The sequence below is a fragment of the Lissotriton helveticus genome, chromosome 1_2, assembly GCF_964261635.1.
Source record: "Lissotriton helveticus chromosome 1_2, aLisHel1.1, whole genome shotgun sequence".
NCBI lineage: Eukaryota > Metazoa > Chordata > Amphibia > Caudata > Salamandridae > Lissotriton > Lissotriton helveticus.
In genome coordinates, this window is record NC_136058.1 from 179,585,282 (window position 1) to 179,602,794 (window position 17,513).

A 17,513-nucleotide genomic window follows, 5' to 3' on the forward strand; every position below is an offset into this window, starting at 1 on the left:
TGTAGTTTATCAATTTGCTTCATCCATTCCATCTAAAAAAAACTAGTCCTTTCAAGCAGCCTCGCACTTGACCAGCATTTTTTGAAAAAGGTTGATGGCATTGTCCACCAGATCTATGCTACTAGCGCACAGAGTCCATACAGGTTCACTGAGTTCGGAGAACCACTGGAATATCTGTATACCAAAACCACCTCACTTTGGAGTTTTAAGATTTGGAACAAAGAACTGTTTGTACTGAATTCGGAACACCCAAACTGAGCTTACTAAAGTCAAAACATAAGGGGCAATGGATTGTTTTGTATTAAGTGACATTACAGTGCAAGATCTAACTTGATGCATATGGCTGTGAGATAAAAACGAGGTAATGCGCATTCTGTTTCTCTGTACTTTTAGAGACCGAATTGCTGGTTCTTTTGTCCTGAATGTATTTTGCTACTGTTTTCCTCTTAGTGAGTAAACTTTTGTACCCAGGCTAGTGTCTTGGGACAAACCTATGAATAGAGTTTTTCGATTTGTTGTGAAAAAACTGATGCTCAATAATTCCCTTTATTTCTGGGACCATCTCCGTCTTTCAAAGAGAGCAAGCCAGTCATAATTCTACTTTTCTTTGCTTGTGAGTTGTGTACAGATTACATCAAGACTGCTGCATGTTTTGACTTTCAAATTCATAAAAACTTTTATTTTGCTCTAGATTTATTCAACTAAAAAATGGCCTAAGAGTTCTCCTCATTTCGGACCGAATCATTATGGATGATAATCATACAGGAGCGTCTTCCGACGAAGAAGATGAAGACAGTTCAGAGGAAGAGGATTCTGGTGCAGAGATTGAAGATGATGACGATGACGAAGACGAACATGATGATGATGATGATGATGAGGAGGAGGAGGAAGATGAAGATTATGAGGGAGAAGGTGATGAAACTGAAGTTCGTTCAAAAAAGAAGAAAGGCTGTTCAGGGAAGCAGGTATGACCTAAGTAATGGTAACCTTCTCATAATCTTCCATGTCTGAGCCTACTAATGTACTAGTAGTAGTTTTCTACGAATTAGATAACAGATCCCACTGATGGTTGCATCTACAGCATGGGAGTCCTTTTCTTATTCCTTTAGTTTTTATTTTAAATAACATTTGTAGCTAGAAATTCACCTAAATAAGAGTGAATTTTCACCTTACGGACCCCCTATTGAAAAGTTGTTAACAGTCTGATAATGCATCACAGCTGAATTATAGGACTTCCTTTAACCATTTTTTTTCCTTTCATCTTCTCACGTTCTAACAGATCCTCTCTGTCCATGCAGAAGTTCTTGCCAGGCTGATTCGTTTACTGGTAGACCTAAAGTAGATTTTGTCAAATGTCTTGTGTTGCATTCTGTGTTTAAGTTTATACAGGCCTAGACAATCAGCCAGGTTATAAAATGATTGGCGGTTGGCCATAACATATGCACATCTGAGATTGCTAGTTTGGTATGGTCCTCCACAATCCAGTCTTTATCCCATAGACTTAATTTGGTTATGTGTTTTTGGAATTGGTTCATAGAAATAACTGTTCATCTGTACATAGAAAAGGTGGTGCTTTTTATGTTATCTTCCTAGCTGCAGGCATGTGGCGGAATAATTGTAGTATAGTGCATTGTATGAGTACCGTTGGATACCTCCTGCGAAGATTGAGGCCATTGTGTCTGTTTCTTCTACATGTTCCCAAATTGGCAGCCTTTTCTTTAGTGTTTATACTTTTATTGGGAGCAGTAGACGTTGTGTTTGTTATCAAGACCACCAGTCAGAATATGAATGATTCTAAGCAGGCAGGCAGCTTTGAAATGGTATGCTGTGCTGTTTTATCCCCTAAATAGATTTCCCAATTCAGGAGACAGCAAGGCAAGTTTGGAAACTGCACAAATGGGTATAGGTGCGATTAAGAATGGCAGGTAACTGCTACAACTGATGGAGGTCCACCTACAAAAGGGAGTGAGCAAGGAAAGTCTGGTCTTACAGAGAGTGTCCATGAAGGTGACCGAGAATGGGAGGGTCTGTAATGCTTGCTCAGAATGGAAGACTAATGCCATAGTAGTTGCTAATCGGAAATTTGCATCTATTAGTCAGTGTTTATGTGGAAAACAAGATGTCTGCCGCCAGTCCAAAAGTGTGATTTGGGGTGAGGACAGGGGCTCTTGGGAGTACAGAGCAGATTACAAATCCTCAAAGCCCTTCAAAGTACTAAAATAAAAAAAACATACTTGTGGATAGTGGAGGAACAAAGTTGTGTTAATTGTTCAGTCCTACAAGCCCAGACAGCAACTGGAAAATAAATATCACATATTTAACTACCCCACCTTCCTGGCCTGATCTTAATTGGACAATGGCAGTGATTTACCCACATCAGCGAATGAGTCCTTAATTTCCAAATTACAAATGATCCAAAACACAGCTGCATGACTTTCTTCCTTCCCTGTATTCGGCCGGACCATTATTGAAAGCCTTTACATTGGCTACCCATTAAGAAAAGGTCATCTTTAAAATCTGCTTCCTTACATATAAATCACCAACAGGAAACTGACCCAATTACCTGCGTCAAAAACTGAATTACTACTGTCCAGGGTTTCGCTGCGCTTTGATGAGAAAGCTCTGCTTATCGTCCCTCATGTCCATCTGACTAGATGTGGGGGCAGGTCTGTTTCTTACCTAGCCCCATACCATTGGAATGTTCTGCCTTATTATGCTTGAATCTGCCCTGATTATATAACAATTTAGAAAATTGCTTAAAGCAATCTTATGTTAATTCAATCACTCAAGGGGATCGTAAAGTGCGACTACTCACCCGTAAGGGTCTTAAGGCTCTGGGTGTCGGGGAAGCTGCTAGACTGACTCTGTTGGGGATAATTCGAAGAGCCAGGTCTTAAGGTTCTTTCTGAATTGGCTCAGTGATGCTTACTGTCTGAGGTGCAGGGTGTTCCACGGCTTGACGAGATAGAACGATCTTCCGGTTCTGGTGTTTTGGATCCTGGGGATGGAGGCGAGTGCGAGTTGGGAGGATCAGAGTTGTCTGTTGGGTACATGGAAGGTGAGGCCGTGGTTCAGGTACGCTGGTCCTTCCTCGTGTAGGGCCTTGTAGGCATGAGTGAGGAGCTTGAAGGTATGAGTGAGGAGCTTCAAGGTGACTCTCTTGTTAACTGTGAGCCAGTAGAGTTGTCGGAGGTGTTGCGTGATGTCTGCTCCGGGGGATGCCGTGGATCAGTCTGGTGGCGGCGTTTTGAATGTTCTATAGTCTCTTGAGCTGTTTCGGGGTGGTGCCGGTGTACAGTGTTTGCCCTAGTTGAGTCTGCTGGTGATGAGTGCGTAGGTGACCGTCCTGGATTCTGTGGGATCCATCTGAATGTCTTTTGGAGCAGACGGAGCATGTGGAAGCAGCCTGAGGAAACTTTGTTGATTTGGTGAGCCACTGTGAGTGAAGAGTCCAGTATGATGCCAGGGTTGTGTGCGTGGTCTGTCGGGGTAGGGGGTGCGCCCAGCACGGCTGGCCACCAGGCGTAATCCCAGGATGAGAACTTCGGTCTTGTCCGAGTTGAGCTTGTGGCCGCTGTCTTTCATCCATGTAGCGACGGCCTTCATTCCATTGTGGAAGTTGTTTCTAGCGGGCGAGGGTTTATTGGTGAGGGAGGGAAACAGCTGTATTTCGTCAACGAAGGAGACTATGTTGAGTCTGTGGTTTCTGACAAATGGCTGTGAGGTGGAGATATAGACGTTCAAGAGGGTGGGGCTCAGGGAGGAACCCAGGGGAACTCCACAGCTGATCTCCGTGGGTTCTGAGAGGAACGGTGATAGCCTGACTAGCTGGGTCCGGATGGTGAGGAAGGAGTGGATCCAGTCCAGAGCCTTGTCCCGGATCCCGGCGTCGTGTAGTCTGGTGATTAGGGTGCGGTGGGAGATGGTGTTGAAGGCGGCCAATAGGTCTAGTAGGATGAGGGCTGCAGTCTCGCCCCTGGTCAAGGAGGGAGCGGATATCATCTTTGGCAGCGAGGAGGGCTACCAGTGCTGTGGTTGCTTCGGAAGCCGGATTGTGAGGAGTCCAGGACTTGTGTGATAAACTCTGAGATGTGGACGTTGATGGCCTTCTCTGTGCCCTTGGAAGTGGAGGCGGGAGATCGGTGTGAAGTTCTTGAGGTCTGACGGGTGGCTTCTTCATCAGGGGTTTGATCTCTGCTTGTTTCCAGTTGTCTGGGAAGATGGCAGTTTCGATGGTGCGTCGGAGCTGTGGGGCGATTGCGGCGGCTGCTTTGTGGAAAACATGGTGCGGGCATGGGTCCATCTGGACCCCTGAGTGGATGTCCTTTATGGTCTTGAGCATGGACTGTGAGGGGTGGCTTGGTTGTGTGCAGTGGTGACTGACGTGGCGGCTGGGTCTAGGGAGTCGAAGCAGTCATAAATCTACCTTATCCTGTGGTGGAAGAAGGTGCCTAGTTTGTCGCAGAGGTCTTGGGAGGTGGAAACATCTGTGGTGTTGCTGTTGGGCCTTGCAAATTCCTTGAGAATGGTGAAGAGTTCTTTGCTGTTGTGTGCGTTGGCGTTGATTCTGTTTTGGAGGGCCGTTTTCCTGGTGGTTTTTTGAAGGAGGTGATTGTTTAGAAAACAAATTAAATTAAAACCTGGCTTTTTAACCAGTAGGCTTCCCCCCCAGCTTTTGCGTACCCTCCAGCTCATAGCGCTGAGACACCTACGGTTATTTGTGCACTCTACAAGTTGTTAAATAAATACAATTAAAACATGCGTGTTGACTGATTTGAAGGTTGCGTGAGTTTCTGGGGTTTTGTTGCTCCTCCATTACTTCTTGAGGAGTCTGCAGGCGCGTCTGGACTCGTGGAGGGCGGGTGTGAACCAGCTGGCAGCTTTGGAGCGTCGATTACCTGGTCTACTCTTGAGGGGTGCCAGTGTGTCGGTGCAGTTGGAGATGCCTTGATGTAGGTTGGTGACATCTGTAGGCCTTGGTGGAGTGGTTGGGCTGAGGGAGTTGACGAGGTGTTCTTCGGTTGCCTTGGTCTAGCTGTAGCTGAGAGGGGAGATGATGGTGTGCGGTGGCTGTGTCGAAGGTGAGGTGTACTCCGTGGTGGTCGGTCCAGGAGAGCTTGTGGTGTGGCTGTAGCTGATGTTTCTGCTGGCGAAAAAGACTTGGTCGAGCGTGTCTCCGACTGTGTGGGTTGGTGCAGTGACTAGATGCTTGAGCTCGATGTTGGCGAGGTTCTCCAGGAGGGAGGCTGGGGTTGTCCAGGTGGAAATATATTTTTTTTAAACTTTATTTCTATTTGAATGTCCCTGTGTCATACATGTATAGCTTGCCACATTATATTTGGTATATAGAACAGTAATTAGAAACAGATAGAAAGAGTGGTAAATAAACAGTGATCTAACGAGAAACATTACATTGTGAACACATGCCTAATAAAGTAGCCAAGTTGGGTCCAAAAGTGTTCGGTGCGTAAGTCTAGTTTTGTACCCTAATGACGGTGTCAACCCTTTGTGTCTGTGTAGCTCTTAATGTCTGTAACAATATTTCTAGTCCCTTGCTGGTGCTCAGCTTTTCACGTTCTCTCGGGTAGTCCCTCAGGTTTTGCCATATGTCCTTAGGCTGGATGTGGGGTGTTGCAGTTCTACAAATAACTTACTAGTAGTACCACAATAGATCATGCTCCTTAACCATTTCTCCACTGTGGGTCCCCTCTTATTGCCCCTCAGCAAGGCTATCTCTCTCTTTTCATGAAGTAGTGCCATTGCCACAAATGTATGCATAGTTTTAGGGACACTAGTGACATGGCATAGTAATGCCATAAATGAGGAGGCGCTAACTGCAGAAACTTAGTGTAATAGTTTGTACCTGTGGTTACAGGACACCAATTTGGTCTCAATACGACACTCTGCCCAAACTTTATCCGTGAGTGGATGTCCCAAATCAGTCACCCTTGCAGTCCTTGCCTTCGTGGATGGTGTAAGAGCTAAGCATGCGCGGTGCAGTCTGGATGCGAGGTGATTCCCCACCAGTGTCTTTGATAAGTAATGTGAGTGGTGCAAAATCATCGTTCAGTTCCAATGGATATGTTGGTATTTTATCCCTGAGTGCTCCCTGGAGACGAACCAGGATAAAGTGGTCCATGCAAGGGGCGCTCTGAAAATGAGGGTCTCCGTACGGGAAAAGATGTTGCACCCGGGAAAAAGGTCCCCAAACATGCATGCCTCATATCATTGAAGTACCAGTGGGTCCAGCGTGGGGGGTAGCCATGGATGATTCAATACCGGGAGCACTGATGAGTACTGTCATGCCTCCCGTTTTCCTGAGTAATCTCGTCCATACCCAACAGGTTGTGGATAATGTTTGGATATCATGAGGGTCTCGCGGCATTCCAGTCAGTAGCAAGGATCCCATTGAAGTAGGGGCTGCTAGACCTCTCCGGTTTGGCATAAGGGACACGGGCATCTGGTGATACGAGTGCCTCGAGTAGTTGCATTCCGCCACCAAGTAGTAAAGATTTATGTCTGGGACTCCGATAGCCCCCCCCCCCCGCTTATACAGGAGTACAACGGTTTTACAGCCGATTCAGGTTTGTTTGCCTTCACCAATACGAGCTGAGTCAAAAGCATTTGGGTTTGAGCAACATTTATGTTCGTCAAGGGAATGGGGATGTTTTGGAAGAGGTAGAGCAATTGAGGCAGGACCACCATTTTAACAATGGCTAGTGGAAGAGGTGTGGCGCAGCGGCCAGGGAGCCTGACTCCTGACCACAGGGTTCACACTTTGATCCCCGGCCGCAGGTTAGCCTAGCCAAGCAACCTGTGACTCTGGGCTATAGCTCGCTTAATCTTCCAGACGGCCCCCAGCGCCGGGACACCTCTCCAGAGGTAGCTGTGCGCTTTACAAATTCTAGTATTTCATTTAATTTCACATGTCCTGCTATAGACAAGGGGAGTCGGATCCTTCTCTCTACCTTGGTGCCTAGTTATTCCACAGCTGGGCCGTAGTTTAACCGCAATAACTGTTTTATCCCTGTGGAGGTTTTTACCCAAATATTTCGCCTCCACTTAGCAGCGGGTCACAGGGAACTCCTCACATTGCTGGTCTCGTACCTCTGTCAATGGAACTTCTTCCTGTTTATATTTAATCCTGAGAGTGACTCGAATCTGTCCACCTCTGTCAATAGTGTTAGAAAATGTTCTGCTGCGTGCATGGTCAGTCCAGTCTGAGCATGCTTTTGTGGACCATGGCAATGCCACCTCGCGAGCGGTCCTTGCGGGTGATTTTGTAGCCATCAGGAATGGCGATTGCAAAGTCTGGTCCGGAACAGGGGTTGGTCCAAGTTTCTGGGAGGAAAACTATGTCCGGGGAGGTGGCGCTGAGGAGGTCCCAGATTTTTATGGCTTGTTTGTGGGAGGACTGTACTTTGAAGAGGATGCAGTTAAGGCGCACAAGCGCGCTGTTGGTCGGCGAGGGGAGCTGGTGTGTCTGAAGGTGAGGCTGCAGTTCCATGGGTCTTCAGTGATGCAAGGTGACAGTCTACGTATTGTCCCCGGGTTGAGGGCAAGGAGTGTGCTGGCGACATGGAGGTGGGGGGGCCTGAGAGGCAGAGTTCCTGGTGCTGAGCACGGTCAGACTTGCCTTTGGCATGCCAGCGGCACAGCCATTCAGCATCTGCCATTAATTAGTGCTGCAGGGGGTGGGGGGGGGCGTGACAGCTGGAAGTCAGGAAAAGTACAGTGGAGGGAGGTGGGGCCGTGAGGTTCGCTGCGACAACGAGGGAGAGGGCAGCAAAAAACGGGAGAAAACTGGGGAAATCGCAAAGAAGCCAAAGAAAGCAAGAGGAAAGCAAACCAAGAGCAGAGGCAGAAAGAAGAAAAGAAACAGAGAGAGGGACAAAGAGCAAAAAAGAAGGGCTGTCAGCAGCAGAGCACTGACGCTCTACCACTGGACCATCAAGGATGAGGTGCAGGTGGGAGCCTGCAGGTGGATGAGGGCCTCAAACTCCTGACCTCCGATTCAGAGGAGCCAGCAGCAGCAGGAGAGGACCGCAGCAGCTACCAGACAGCACTGCGCTGTGGAAGGAGCAAGTCTACCAAGGGTAGTGGACTGCACTTTTACTGCGCAGCGGCTCCCATTAAGTAGTTCTGCCGGGGTGTGCTGGACAGCTGGGAGGCAGGAAACACTGGAGCTGGCAAAGAACAGTGGAGGGGGACGGGGGCCACGGGGGAGGGCAGCAGCAACTAGGGAAAGGCCAGCAAAAAACAGGAGAAAAAAATCAATAAAGCCAAAGAAAGTAAGAGAAAAACAGAGCCAGGGGTAGAAGCAGAAAGAAGAAAAGAAACTGAGAGGGACAGAAAGGAGCGAAAAAAGGAGGGCAGCCAGCAGCAGGGCAGTGATACCACTGGACCACCAGGGATGAGGTGCAGGCAGGAGCCTGAGGGTGGAAGAGGGCCTCGAACTCCTGACCTCCGGATCAGAGGCACCAGCAGGAGGAGACCACTGCAGCAGTTACCAGACAGCGCTGTGGAAGGAGCAAGTCCACTAAGGGTGTATGAGGTTCTGCCTAATCATCACTAGCTCCCGAGATACCTCTTTGTGATTCATACACTATAGTAAGCTATATTAACAGAAACAATAGTCAAACCAGCAACACCACAGGGAATGAGGAAGCTTGGGGTCCTTCGAAGGGGGGCGGGGACTATTGGGAAAAAGGTAATCCCAGACAGAGAATTCCCAAAAAGGGACACAAACCCATCCACTTGCCTTTAAACAGAGGTGAACAAAGAGGAATGGAAGTGTGTGGCAGCTAAGCAATTAGGTTACCCACGAACAGACTAAGCTATGTATTGGAAAAGGAAAGTTATCCCTTTCCCATGTGCTCCAATACTATTAAACACTTAAGAACAAAAGAAGCAAGACAATGCCACAGATGGCACCAAAGGGACCAAGAGAAGACCATTTGCAACACTATTGTGCACAAGAAGTGTGAGAGCACAGAGAGAAAACTGTTCCCACCGGGGAAAAGGATGCAAACTCATCCAGTGACTCCTCCCGACATAGAAGAAAACAGTAATGGCAGCACCTAGATGCAATATTGCGAGTAAAGTTATTGGGCGCATGTACCCTTGAGGCACACAACCAGATGAAATTTACCCTGATGTATTGGATTGCCATCAGGGGTTGATGGTAACGATACTGACACCCTGACATTAGGTGGTCTATCAGTAGCTTTAGACAGATCGAGCCATGCTGTGATCCTCGGTAGACTTCAAGTCCTGGACATTTATGGCATTGCTTTACAAGGGGCATAGCCTTTTTTGAAGTGCAGAAACATGGTTGTAGCACTGCCTTCATTTTAGTCTTACCCCCACCCTCTCACTCCTTCAGTTCAGATGTGCCACAGGATATACACTCTCCATGTTTTATTTGTTCAATTTTCAATTTCGTCCTCTGGATAAACCTCACAGTGCGTTTAGAGTTACATTTTTTTCAAACATGGACGTTTTAATTGCAGATGAGCCAAAATGTACAGAAATTAAGTATCTCAAAACATTTCAAAATCTAGGTTATTTGCGAATACCAGTGAACAGGGTTAAGAATCTTCTAGTGACTGACACATGATTGACCATGACCTCACATCTCTTGTGTGTTAGTCTGTCATTTTTATCCTCCGAGTTGTAAATGCAATCTTCCTTTTCCTCAGTCTTATATGCATAGGACCAAACAGTGAAAAAATAAACAAATCTGACAAGACGAGGGAAATTATTTTCCCTTGGACCATGGTGGGCTCTTCTGAGGATCCACAAATGTGAATGATCTAATTGACTGATCACAACTGGAAAATTTTGTTGTGGCAGGCGCCTGCAGGCAAGGGTCATAAAGTGCATGTGGGTGCAGTAAGATCCTTCCCTGATGACGAGTGGGTACGGGAGGGGTGTCCCAGAGCGGCAGTTATCCTCTCCCTCCTAAAACGAGCATTGGAAATGCAATAGGTCTCGCATTTGTTTAAGTTTGAGCTTTTGGCTTTGCTAATGGTATAGTATTTTAGCCAGACCTATTGCATTGCTAATGCATGTTTGCTACACCACTGCCTGTCCCTTCAATATGTTCTAGTTGGCGTGATTTGTTTCTCTCCGTTTATTACTTTAGTATGGGGGGGGGAGATCGCGATCGCACAAGCAAGGGACAATGTAGCTGAATGGGGAAAGCTGTGCAGACTGTGCATTGAAAAAGACAAGTAAATAAGGGGGAAAATAAAACCAAATTTAGAGGCAGAGTACCGGGGTTCACATCTTTCCAGGGAGTGCTTTACTCTAGTTTAAGAGTTATTTAAAGGTGGAAAGTGAGAAACATTGCTTTGGAGGCTCACAGATATGCACAACTCTGGCATATAGTCCTGTCAGCAGAGCCAGCCGGGTATGACCATCGTCCACCTGAGGCTATCCGGCTCTAACTGCAGCAGACAGGGAAGGGTGACGGGGTGATCTAGGCGATGGGAGGCGCCAGGAGTGAACCACAGAGGGTGGTGTGACCGGGAACTTAATGCTGGATGCTGACACCAACAGGTGCATGCGCTTCCTGCGCGCACTCTCCCAAACAAGCAGGTGTAGACACATGATACATCTCGAGACCCACGTATCTCGGATAGCCAACGCTACAGAATCTCCTGCTCGCGCCTACACGTACACTCCTAGGGAGAGATCGGGCGTGTTTTATACACATGCATGAAGGTCTACATGCGGTACATGGGCCGCCACAAAGGCAATGCAATCCCCGATATAATACAAACTTTGTGCAACTGATATAGTTCCATCACTGTGGAGAAGTGTGGCTCAGGGGTTAGAGGCAGCAGACCCGGAAGCTGAGATCGGTCCTGGACCAGGGTTTAATTCCCCGCCTCGGCGGGGTCTTGGGCTAAAAATTCCACGGACTCGATAATTCTCGCCCGGTGCCTCCTCGACTCACGGGTTCACACTCTGCGACTCTGGGCAATAGCTTGCTTAATCTCCACAACGGCCCCTCGCGGCGGGATGCCTGACTTTCACCTTGTGGATACCCTGCTATCTCACAGGGGAATACCAGGAAGGGTTCCCTAAGCAAGCGCCGGGAAACCCACTGCGGGTAGCTGTGCGCTATATAAGCTCAACTACATTTACTGATGGTAAAGGGCGTGAGGCAGTGATGTGCATTAGAGGCCAGCATGACGGATATTCAGTACATGGAAATGAGCCCACACATTATACATGCGGTGCACACATCTCACCTCACACGCTTAGATGGGTGCCAGAGATCTGGAAGGGAACAGAAGCCCCGCTATCCTCAGATAGGTGCACCTCGTACGCGGACAGGTAGAGGGAGTCCGACGCAGCATACACCGACACATCTCACATGCAGCTAACGGGGGTGAAATATACGAGCACAGGCACACTGAGCAGAGTGGGCGCAGAGACCCCGGAACCAGCAGCGGGAATCCAGAAACTGGCGGATGCAACGCAAGGAGAGAATGTACCTGGGCGCTTGCCGTGCTCATGCAGGTATCTGTACGGAAGGGTCAGTGCGGTACCGGCACCCATACATACTGGATGGCCAGTGACTTGACAGGTAGACATCAGATGCACAGACAGATGGACGGCACAGGCACCGTGCTGGCCACACACATGACTGGCACAGAGACACTGGGTGGCAGTGCTGAACAAACGTACATACTATATTCCAACACATACATCTATCAAACTGGCAGCTCCCACAGCCTGCAAGTCGATATCTCCGGTATCTGCAACTCGGATGCAAGGCCACTCCTAACTGGTCAAGGCACCAACACTGTCTCGAGTACCAGCACGAATCCTTGGCTTCGGTGGTAGCGGAGCATGTGTCTTAGTAGAAGAGATACTCCTAACACATCTAAACCACATACACAAGAGTTCCCTGTTAGCGGCGCACAGGGGCCCTAAAACACTGCTGAAGTACGTGAACGAATATACGCTATGTAGGAAACGTGCGCCTCTTGTTTGCAGATGGTGGGCGTCCGCACTCACTGTGGAGCCTGTGACATGTTCATCACCACACTTTGACCCACAGCAAGAGAGAGAGAGGCAGAAAAGGGAAAGACGGGGAAGCAGTGACACAAGAAGATAGAAGGGGTGAAAAAGAACCAACAAAAGTGAAATAGGAAGGCATGCCGGCATTGGGCACGGCCGGCGGGGGTTCCATGAAACTCTTATGGACCCAGCATTCCTTCATTTATACATGTGAATAACTGTCTTTAGGTACTTTTGAACTTCATGCAATAGTCCGTTTTTATACACCGCGCATGGCACTGGATCTCAGCTTCTTACCGCTCGCTCCTAACGTTAGTAAAACAAGACCTCGCCATTGCGGAAAGGCTGCTGCTTCTTTATATTTGCATCGCGCTTTCACTTCAAGTGAAAGCACGATGCAAAAATAAACACGCATCTGCCTTTAATGAAGACGCGTGAAAGAAAATAGTGCTCACCCACCAGATAAAGCCCACTGTGTAATCTCCGCGAGTACACGATCGAGTCTGGATGGGCCGTCGCAGAAGGAGACTGGGCAGTCACAAAAAAGCCTCACTTTCAATTGGAGGCCGGCGTTTACCATAAAGGATGACGTCGGGCAATAGAAAGTTTGGGCGGAGCTTTCACTCCACTTCGGAAATCGCCTCGATTACAATAGATCTCTGAGCGAGTAACACAAGCGCTGCAACGCTAGGCGAGACCTAAAAAGACCTCCATATGGATTCCACAAGCTAGCATTTTAGATTGTCTGCGGCCGTGGATTCATAGATTCAAGTTTTTTATTTTGTTTAACTTTATCTTACTTTTTATCATCAGTTTGTGAATCGTGCAAAAGCTAATCGAAATGAAAATTCATAGTTCATGGTGAAAGGCTGTTCACATTAAGCACTGTCGATATGTGGGCTGGGTGCAGGACGCCGGTTGTGTCAGTAGAGGGGTGCAAGTCTTGGCTGAAGGCCAGGTCCAGTTCCCAGAGCCCACTGTGCATGGACAACGGTCAAGCACAGAGAGTTTTGTGGGGCATGGATGAAAGCTGAGTCTCTCTTCATTCACTTTTTCATGAATCTGGATCCTGCCCTTAATTCATCAAGCATATACAACTCTATAACTGTCAGGTCTCCTCCAAATGTCTTAAAACCACACCCCTTCCATGCTTTTTGCTCAGTGTCCACCGTTGGTTATCCTGTGATTAGCCTTCAGGGTGGGGGTGTTTTTCCATCGGGTGTATGGCCTCACCAGCCAACCCTCTCTCGCCTGATTATTTGTGTGAAAGATTTGGCTTTTTGTCAAGTTCCATGTTAATTGGTACAGTCTTTAACTCTTTGATTTTTTTCTACACATGGATACCACACACTTTACTTTTTTAGCAATTGTGTTTACTACCCGAGTGTCTGTTGAATCCTCTCCCCAGAGTGACGTAGAGACTCTCCGACAACGCAGGACCTGACATCTGAGTTCCCCAGTCTAACAAACCAACAGATTGATTCAAAACCTGTGCTGGGGCAATCTCCATTCCCCGAATTAGAAATTGCAGTGTCTAATCATGGTTTATCTCCAGCAAAGTTACGAGGTCCCTGCTAGGTCTTGCAGGCTTCCAATAATGATCTTCCACCAACGCAGTTACCTTTTGTATTTATCATTTGCCCTGAATGGAGCGACACAGAGTAGAAACACCCTTCATGTGAATAGTCGTTACAGTTCAAGTGGGACACTATAACATTGCTTGCTTTTTTTGCATGTGTTTGTATGGTTGCTCCATGTGCATTGGTAATTAACTTTCAACAAATTATACTTGTTGCATTTACCTAATCTACTTTCTAGTTATTTAAAACCCACAACCTCATCCACTACACCTCCCAAAAAAGGAAGTCTTTTAGTATTTGGTTTTGTAACCAGGATTGTGAAGCTGTTGTAAAGTTCTGGAGCAACGAAGCATTTTTTGAGCTTTAATGAGGTGTGCGGCATCTCCACCACATAGTTGGTCTACAATCCTCGATAATGAAATTGACTCTTTAAGGATACAAGGAGGGCTGGTATTTCTTTCAAAGGTTAAAGTACTTAGTAGTCAGCAAGAAAAAGATTGAAAAGGTGGCCATTTTTAGCCCATTGCTAACTTTCACCTGCTGACCCTCGAAAATGTGACTGAAGATAGTATACAGTTTCCATACCTTTAGAAAAGATGGTCAAAGTATGTATTTCTGATAGATACATCTGCCGTGTGGATTCCTCACCTTGTGAATATCCCCTTGCGTCAGCAACATTTGGAAATTCTTTTGTAGCCTCGCGCCGACGTGGACTAGGACGTCATAGAGACACGACCTCGCTCGCGACTCCGCTGACGTCACCGACGCCTACAATAGGCCCACACCGGCGTGATGACATCAGTTCCCTTTTTTCCGCGTCGTCGACGCTAACGGTTTCGCGATACTCTGTAGCTTATAGCTTATTGTTACTTAATATTTCTTCGATTCTCCATTCTCTGACCCTTTGCTACCGTTGTCATGTCGACAAAGAAGACCGGGTTTAAGCCTTGTAGAGAATGTGGGAAGATGATGTCCGTTACGGACCCCCACCAGGACTGCATCTGGTGCTTGAGTTCGGATCACGACGTGGAGGGATGTTCTTCATGTCAGAAGATGAATCTGAAGGCTCTTCGCGAAAGAGAATCTAAACTTCTTGTGGCCAAATTAAAGGCGAGTAAAGTTAAAAGATCCTCAAAGCACTCGAAGAGATCGAAGTCGAGATCCAGGTCGAGGTCTCGAGAGGCGTCGGCCTCGAAGTCTTTGTCTGATCACGTTTCCGGTTCTCATAAAAAACATAAGAAGAGGAGGCATGGATCCCGTCATCATTCAGGTGATAAGTCTGGTTCTAGATCGAGATCTCCCAAGAGGATGAAGTCAAAAGTTATTCCTCCGCAAGTGTCGGATCAAGAAGGTGAGGCTTCGCCTTCGGAGTCGATGGTCCATTCTCCGACTCCGGTTCCGGATCCGACTCCGGCTCCGTCTCCATCTCCGACTTCAGATGGCACCGATGGAGTTCCTGTTGAGGAAGAGGTTTCGAATCCTGTTGAGGAAACAGATTCAAACCTGCCTCGAGATCGGCCTGACCATCCTCCATTCCCGACTCCAGGTCAGGACTCCTCTGCGTTTTTAAACGCGATGTATGGTGTCTTCTCGAGATCATAGTACCCCTCTGGAGCGCCTTCGGGTCCCATAGGTCCCATGGCTTTTAATTTGGGTGTTCCTCACTCATATGCTCCAGCACCTTTTATGCCGTATATGCCAGCCCAGACTCCGTTGTGGCAGTTCCAAGCTCCACCGAGGTCGACACCGATATCGACGCCGGCTCGGCCGAAGTCGACGACTCCGGTTCCGGCGTCACCGACTCCTAGCAAATCTATGGAGCATCCTTCCAAGCCCTCGGATTCTATTCCGAAGTCGGCTCCGACGCCGTCGAATTCGACGTTGGATTCGACTGCACTTCGAGTCAAAATGAGATCTCCGAGAGAAGCTCAACGTCTTCTTGATGAGCAGAGGGTTGATGAGTCTTCTTCTGAAGTGGAGGAGGGCGAACTGGATGGGAGTTGTTTTGAGGACCTAGCAGAGGCGAGTGGTCTCGAATTTTCTCCGGAGTGGTCTTTGCCTTCAGGACCTGATGCACCCTCCAGGGATGTGCAACCATATCATGTTGTCATGAAGAAGGCAGCAGGACTTTTGGGTTTGACATTGCCTACTGTCGAATTTAAGTCGAATTTATTAACTTAGGTTCTCCATTCTCCAAGCTCGGCAGTGGAGCCGATACTACCTTTTAATGATGCTTTGAAAGATCCCATTATGGAGGTATGGAAAAAACCCTTTTCTGCTCCTGCAGTTTCAAAAAGTGTGGCTAGGAGGTATAGAGTGGCTCCTGAGGATCCTGCTTTTTTATCTTCACATCCCTCTCCTGAGAGTTTGGTTATTCAGGCCGCTTGTTCTAAAAAATCAGTGGGTGCTTTTCCACAGGTGCCTGGCGACAAAGAGGCCAAGAGACAGGACCAAATTGCAAAAAAGACTTTCTCTTCGGCTAGTATGGCGTTAAAGTCTTCTAATGCCACTTGCCTTATGGGCAGATATATTCATGCTCTTATGGACTCTATGCGCTCATTAATCCCTAAGGTCCCTGAGGATAGCAGAAAAGACTGTGAGGAAGCTTTGTCTGATTCTCAAGCGGCAGCCCGTCAGGTCATCCAAAGTGGGCTTGATACTACAGATTCTGTGGCAAGGATCATGGGCACGGCGGTTGCCACGAGGCGCTCAGCCTGGTTGAAGTCGCCTGAAAGGAAGAGCTGTCCATAAAAGAACCTTGTCAAGATGGATCGTCCTCTGCATAAAGATCTGCTACTCTTTGGCCGGTAAGGAGCCACCATAGGGTATAAGGGCTCATTCTACAAGGGCTAAGTCTTCGACCTCTGCATTGGCTAGAGGTGTGCCTGTAGAGGATATTTGTAGAGCGGCAACTTGGTCTTCCCTCCACACTTTCGCGAAGCATTACTGCTTGGATTCCGAAGTGAGGAGGGACGGTCACTTTGCACGCTAAGTCCTTCAGGATTTCCTGGTTTAGAAGAGTGGACACCCTCCTCCGGGAGTGGGGACTGCTGTGGGACTCTATTCACAAGGTGAGGAATCCACACGGCAGATGTATCTATCAGAAGAACAAGTTACTTACCTTCGGTAACGCTTTTTCTGGTAGATACTATATCTGCCTGTGGATTCCTCACTGACCCACCCGCCTCCCCGTTGTCCACTCTTCTATGCCAGAGTTACTGTAATGTAGTTATTTTGTTGTCAAGGAAATGTTTTAACTGCTTTCCTGCATTTGCTTTACACTGTGTGTTTTGCCTTGACTATTGTGTACTGTGTATACTATGTATATATCTACTGTCATTGGTCCGTCCGTGTGCCTCGATGGCACGGAAAAAAGGGCGGAACTGATGTCATCACGCCGGCGTGGGCCTATTGTAGGCGTCGGTGACGTCAGCGGAGTCGCGAGCGAGGTCGTGTCTCTATGACGTCCTAGTCCACGTCGGCGCGAGGCTACAAAAGAATTTCCAAATGTTGCTGACGCAAGGGGATATTCACAAGGTGAGGAATCCACAGACAGATATAGTATCTACCAGAAAAAGCGTTACCGAAGGTAAGTAACTTGTTCATTAGTGAACCTCTTACATAAAATTGTTATTATTCAGATTAAATAATAGTAATCTCCCTGGCCAATGCGCCTCCTTTAAAGCCTAGCTTTACCGTGAAGCTGTCTCTTGACCTTACATGAGCAGCAGAAAAACAGCTTTAGGAAGTACTGCTGAGAGAGCAACTTATGAACGACCCACATGTTGATTACCTTGTTAAAAATGTTCGATTGGACAGAGATGTGTGCTTCCACTAGAAAAGAGTGCATTTATTGCACTTTTTGCTTTGTAGGAAAGCTTTACAGCAGGGTAGAAT

General features: G+C 47.5%; 1 protein-coding gene across 1 annotated transcript in view; it reads left to right on the forward strand.

Moving 5' to 3' along the window:
- The window catches only part of NRDC (nardilysin convertase), a 2,150,332-nt gene that overhangs the window by 690,582 nt on the left and 1,442,237 nt on the right, over positions 1 to 17,513 (forward strand). Inside the window, exon 3 of the mRNA XM_078670713.1 lies at positions 692 to 965. Coding sequence (XP_078526839.1) covers positions 692 to 965 — 274 coding nt within the window. The remainder of the gene's footprint in view (positions 1 to 691; positions 966 to 17,513) is intronic.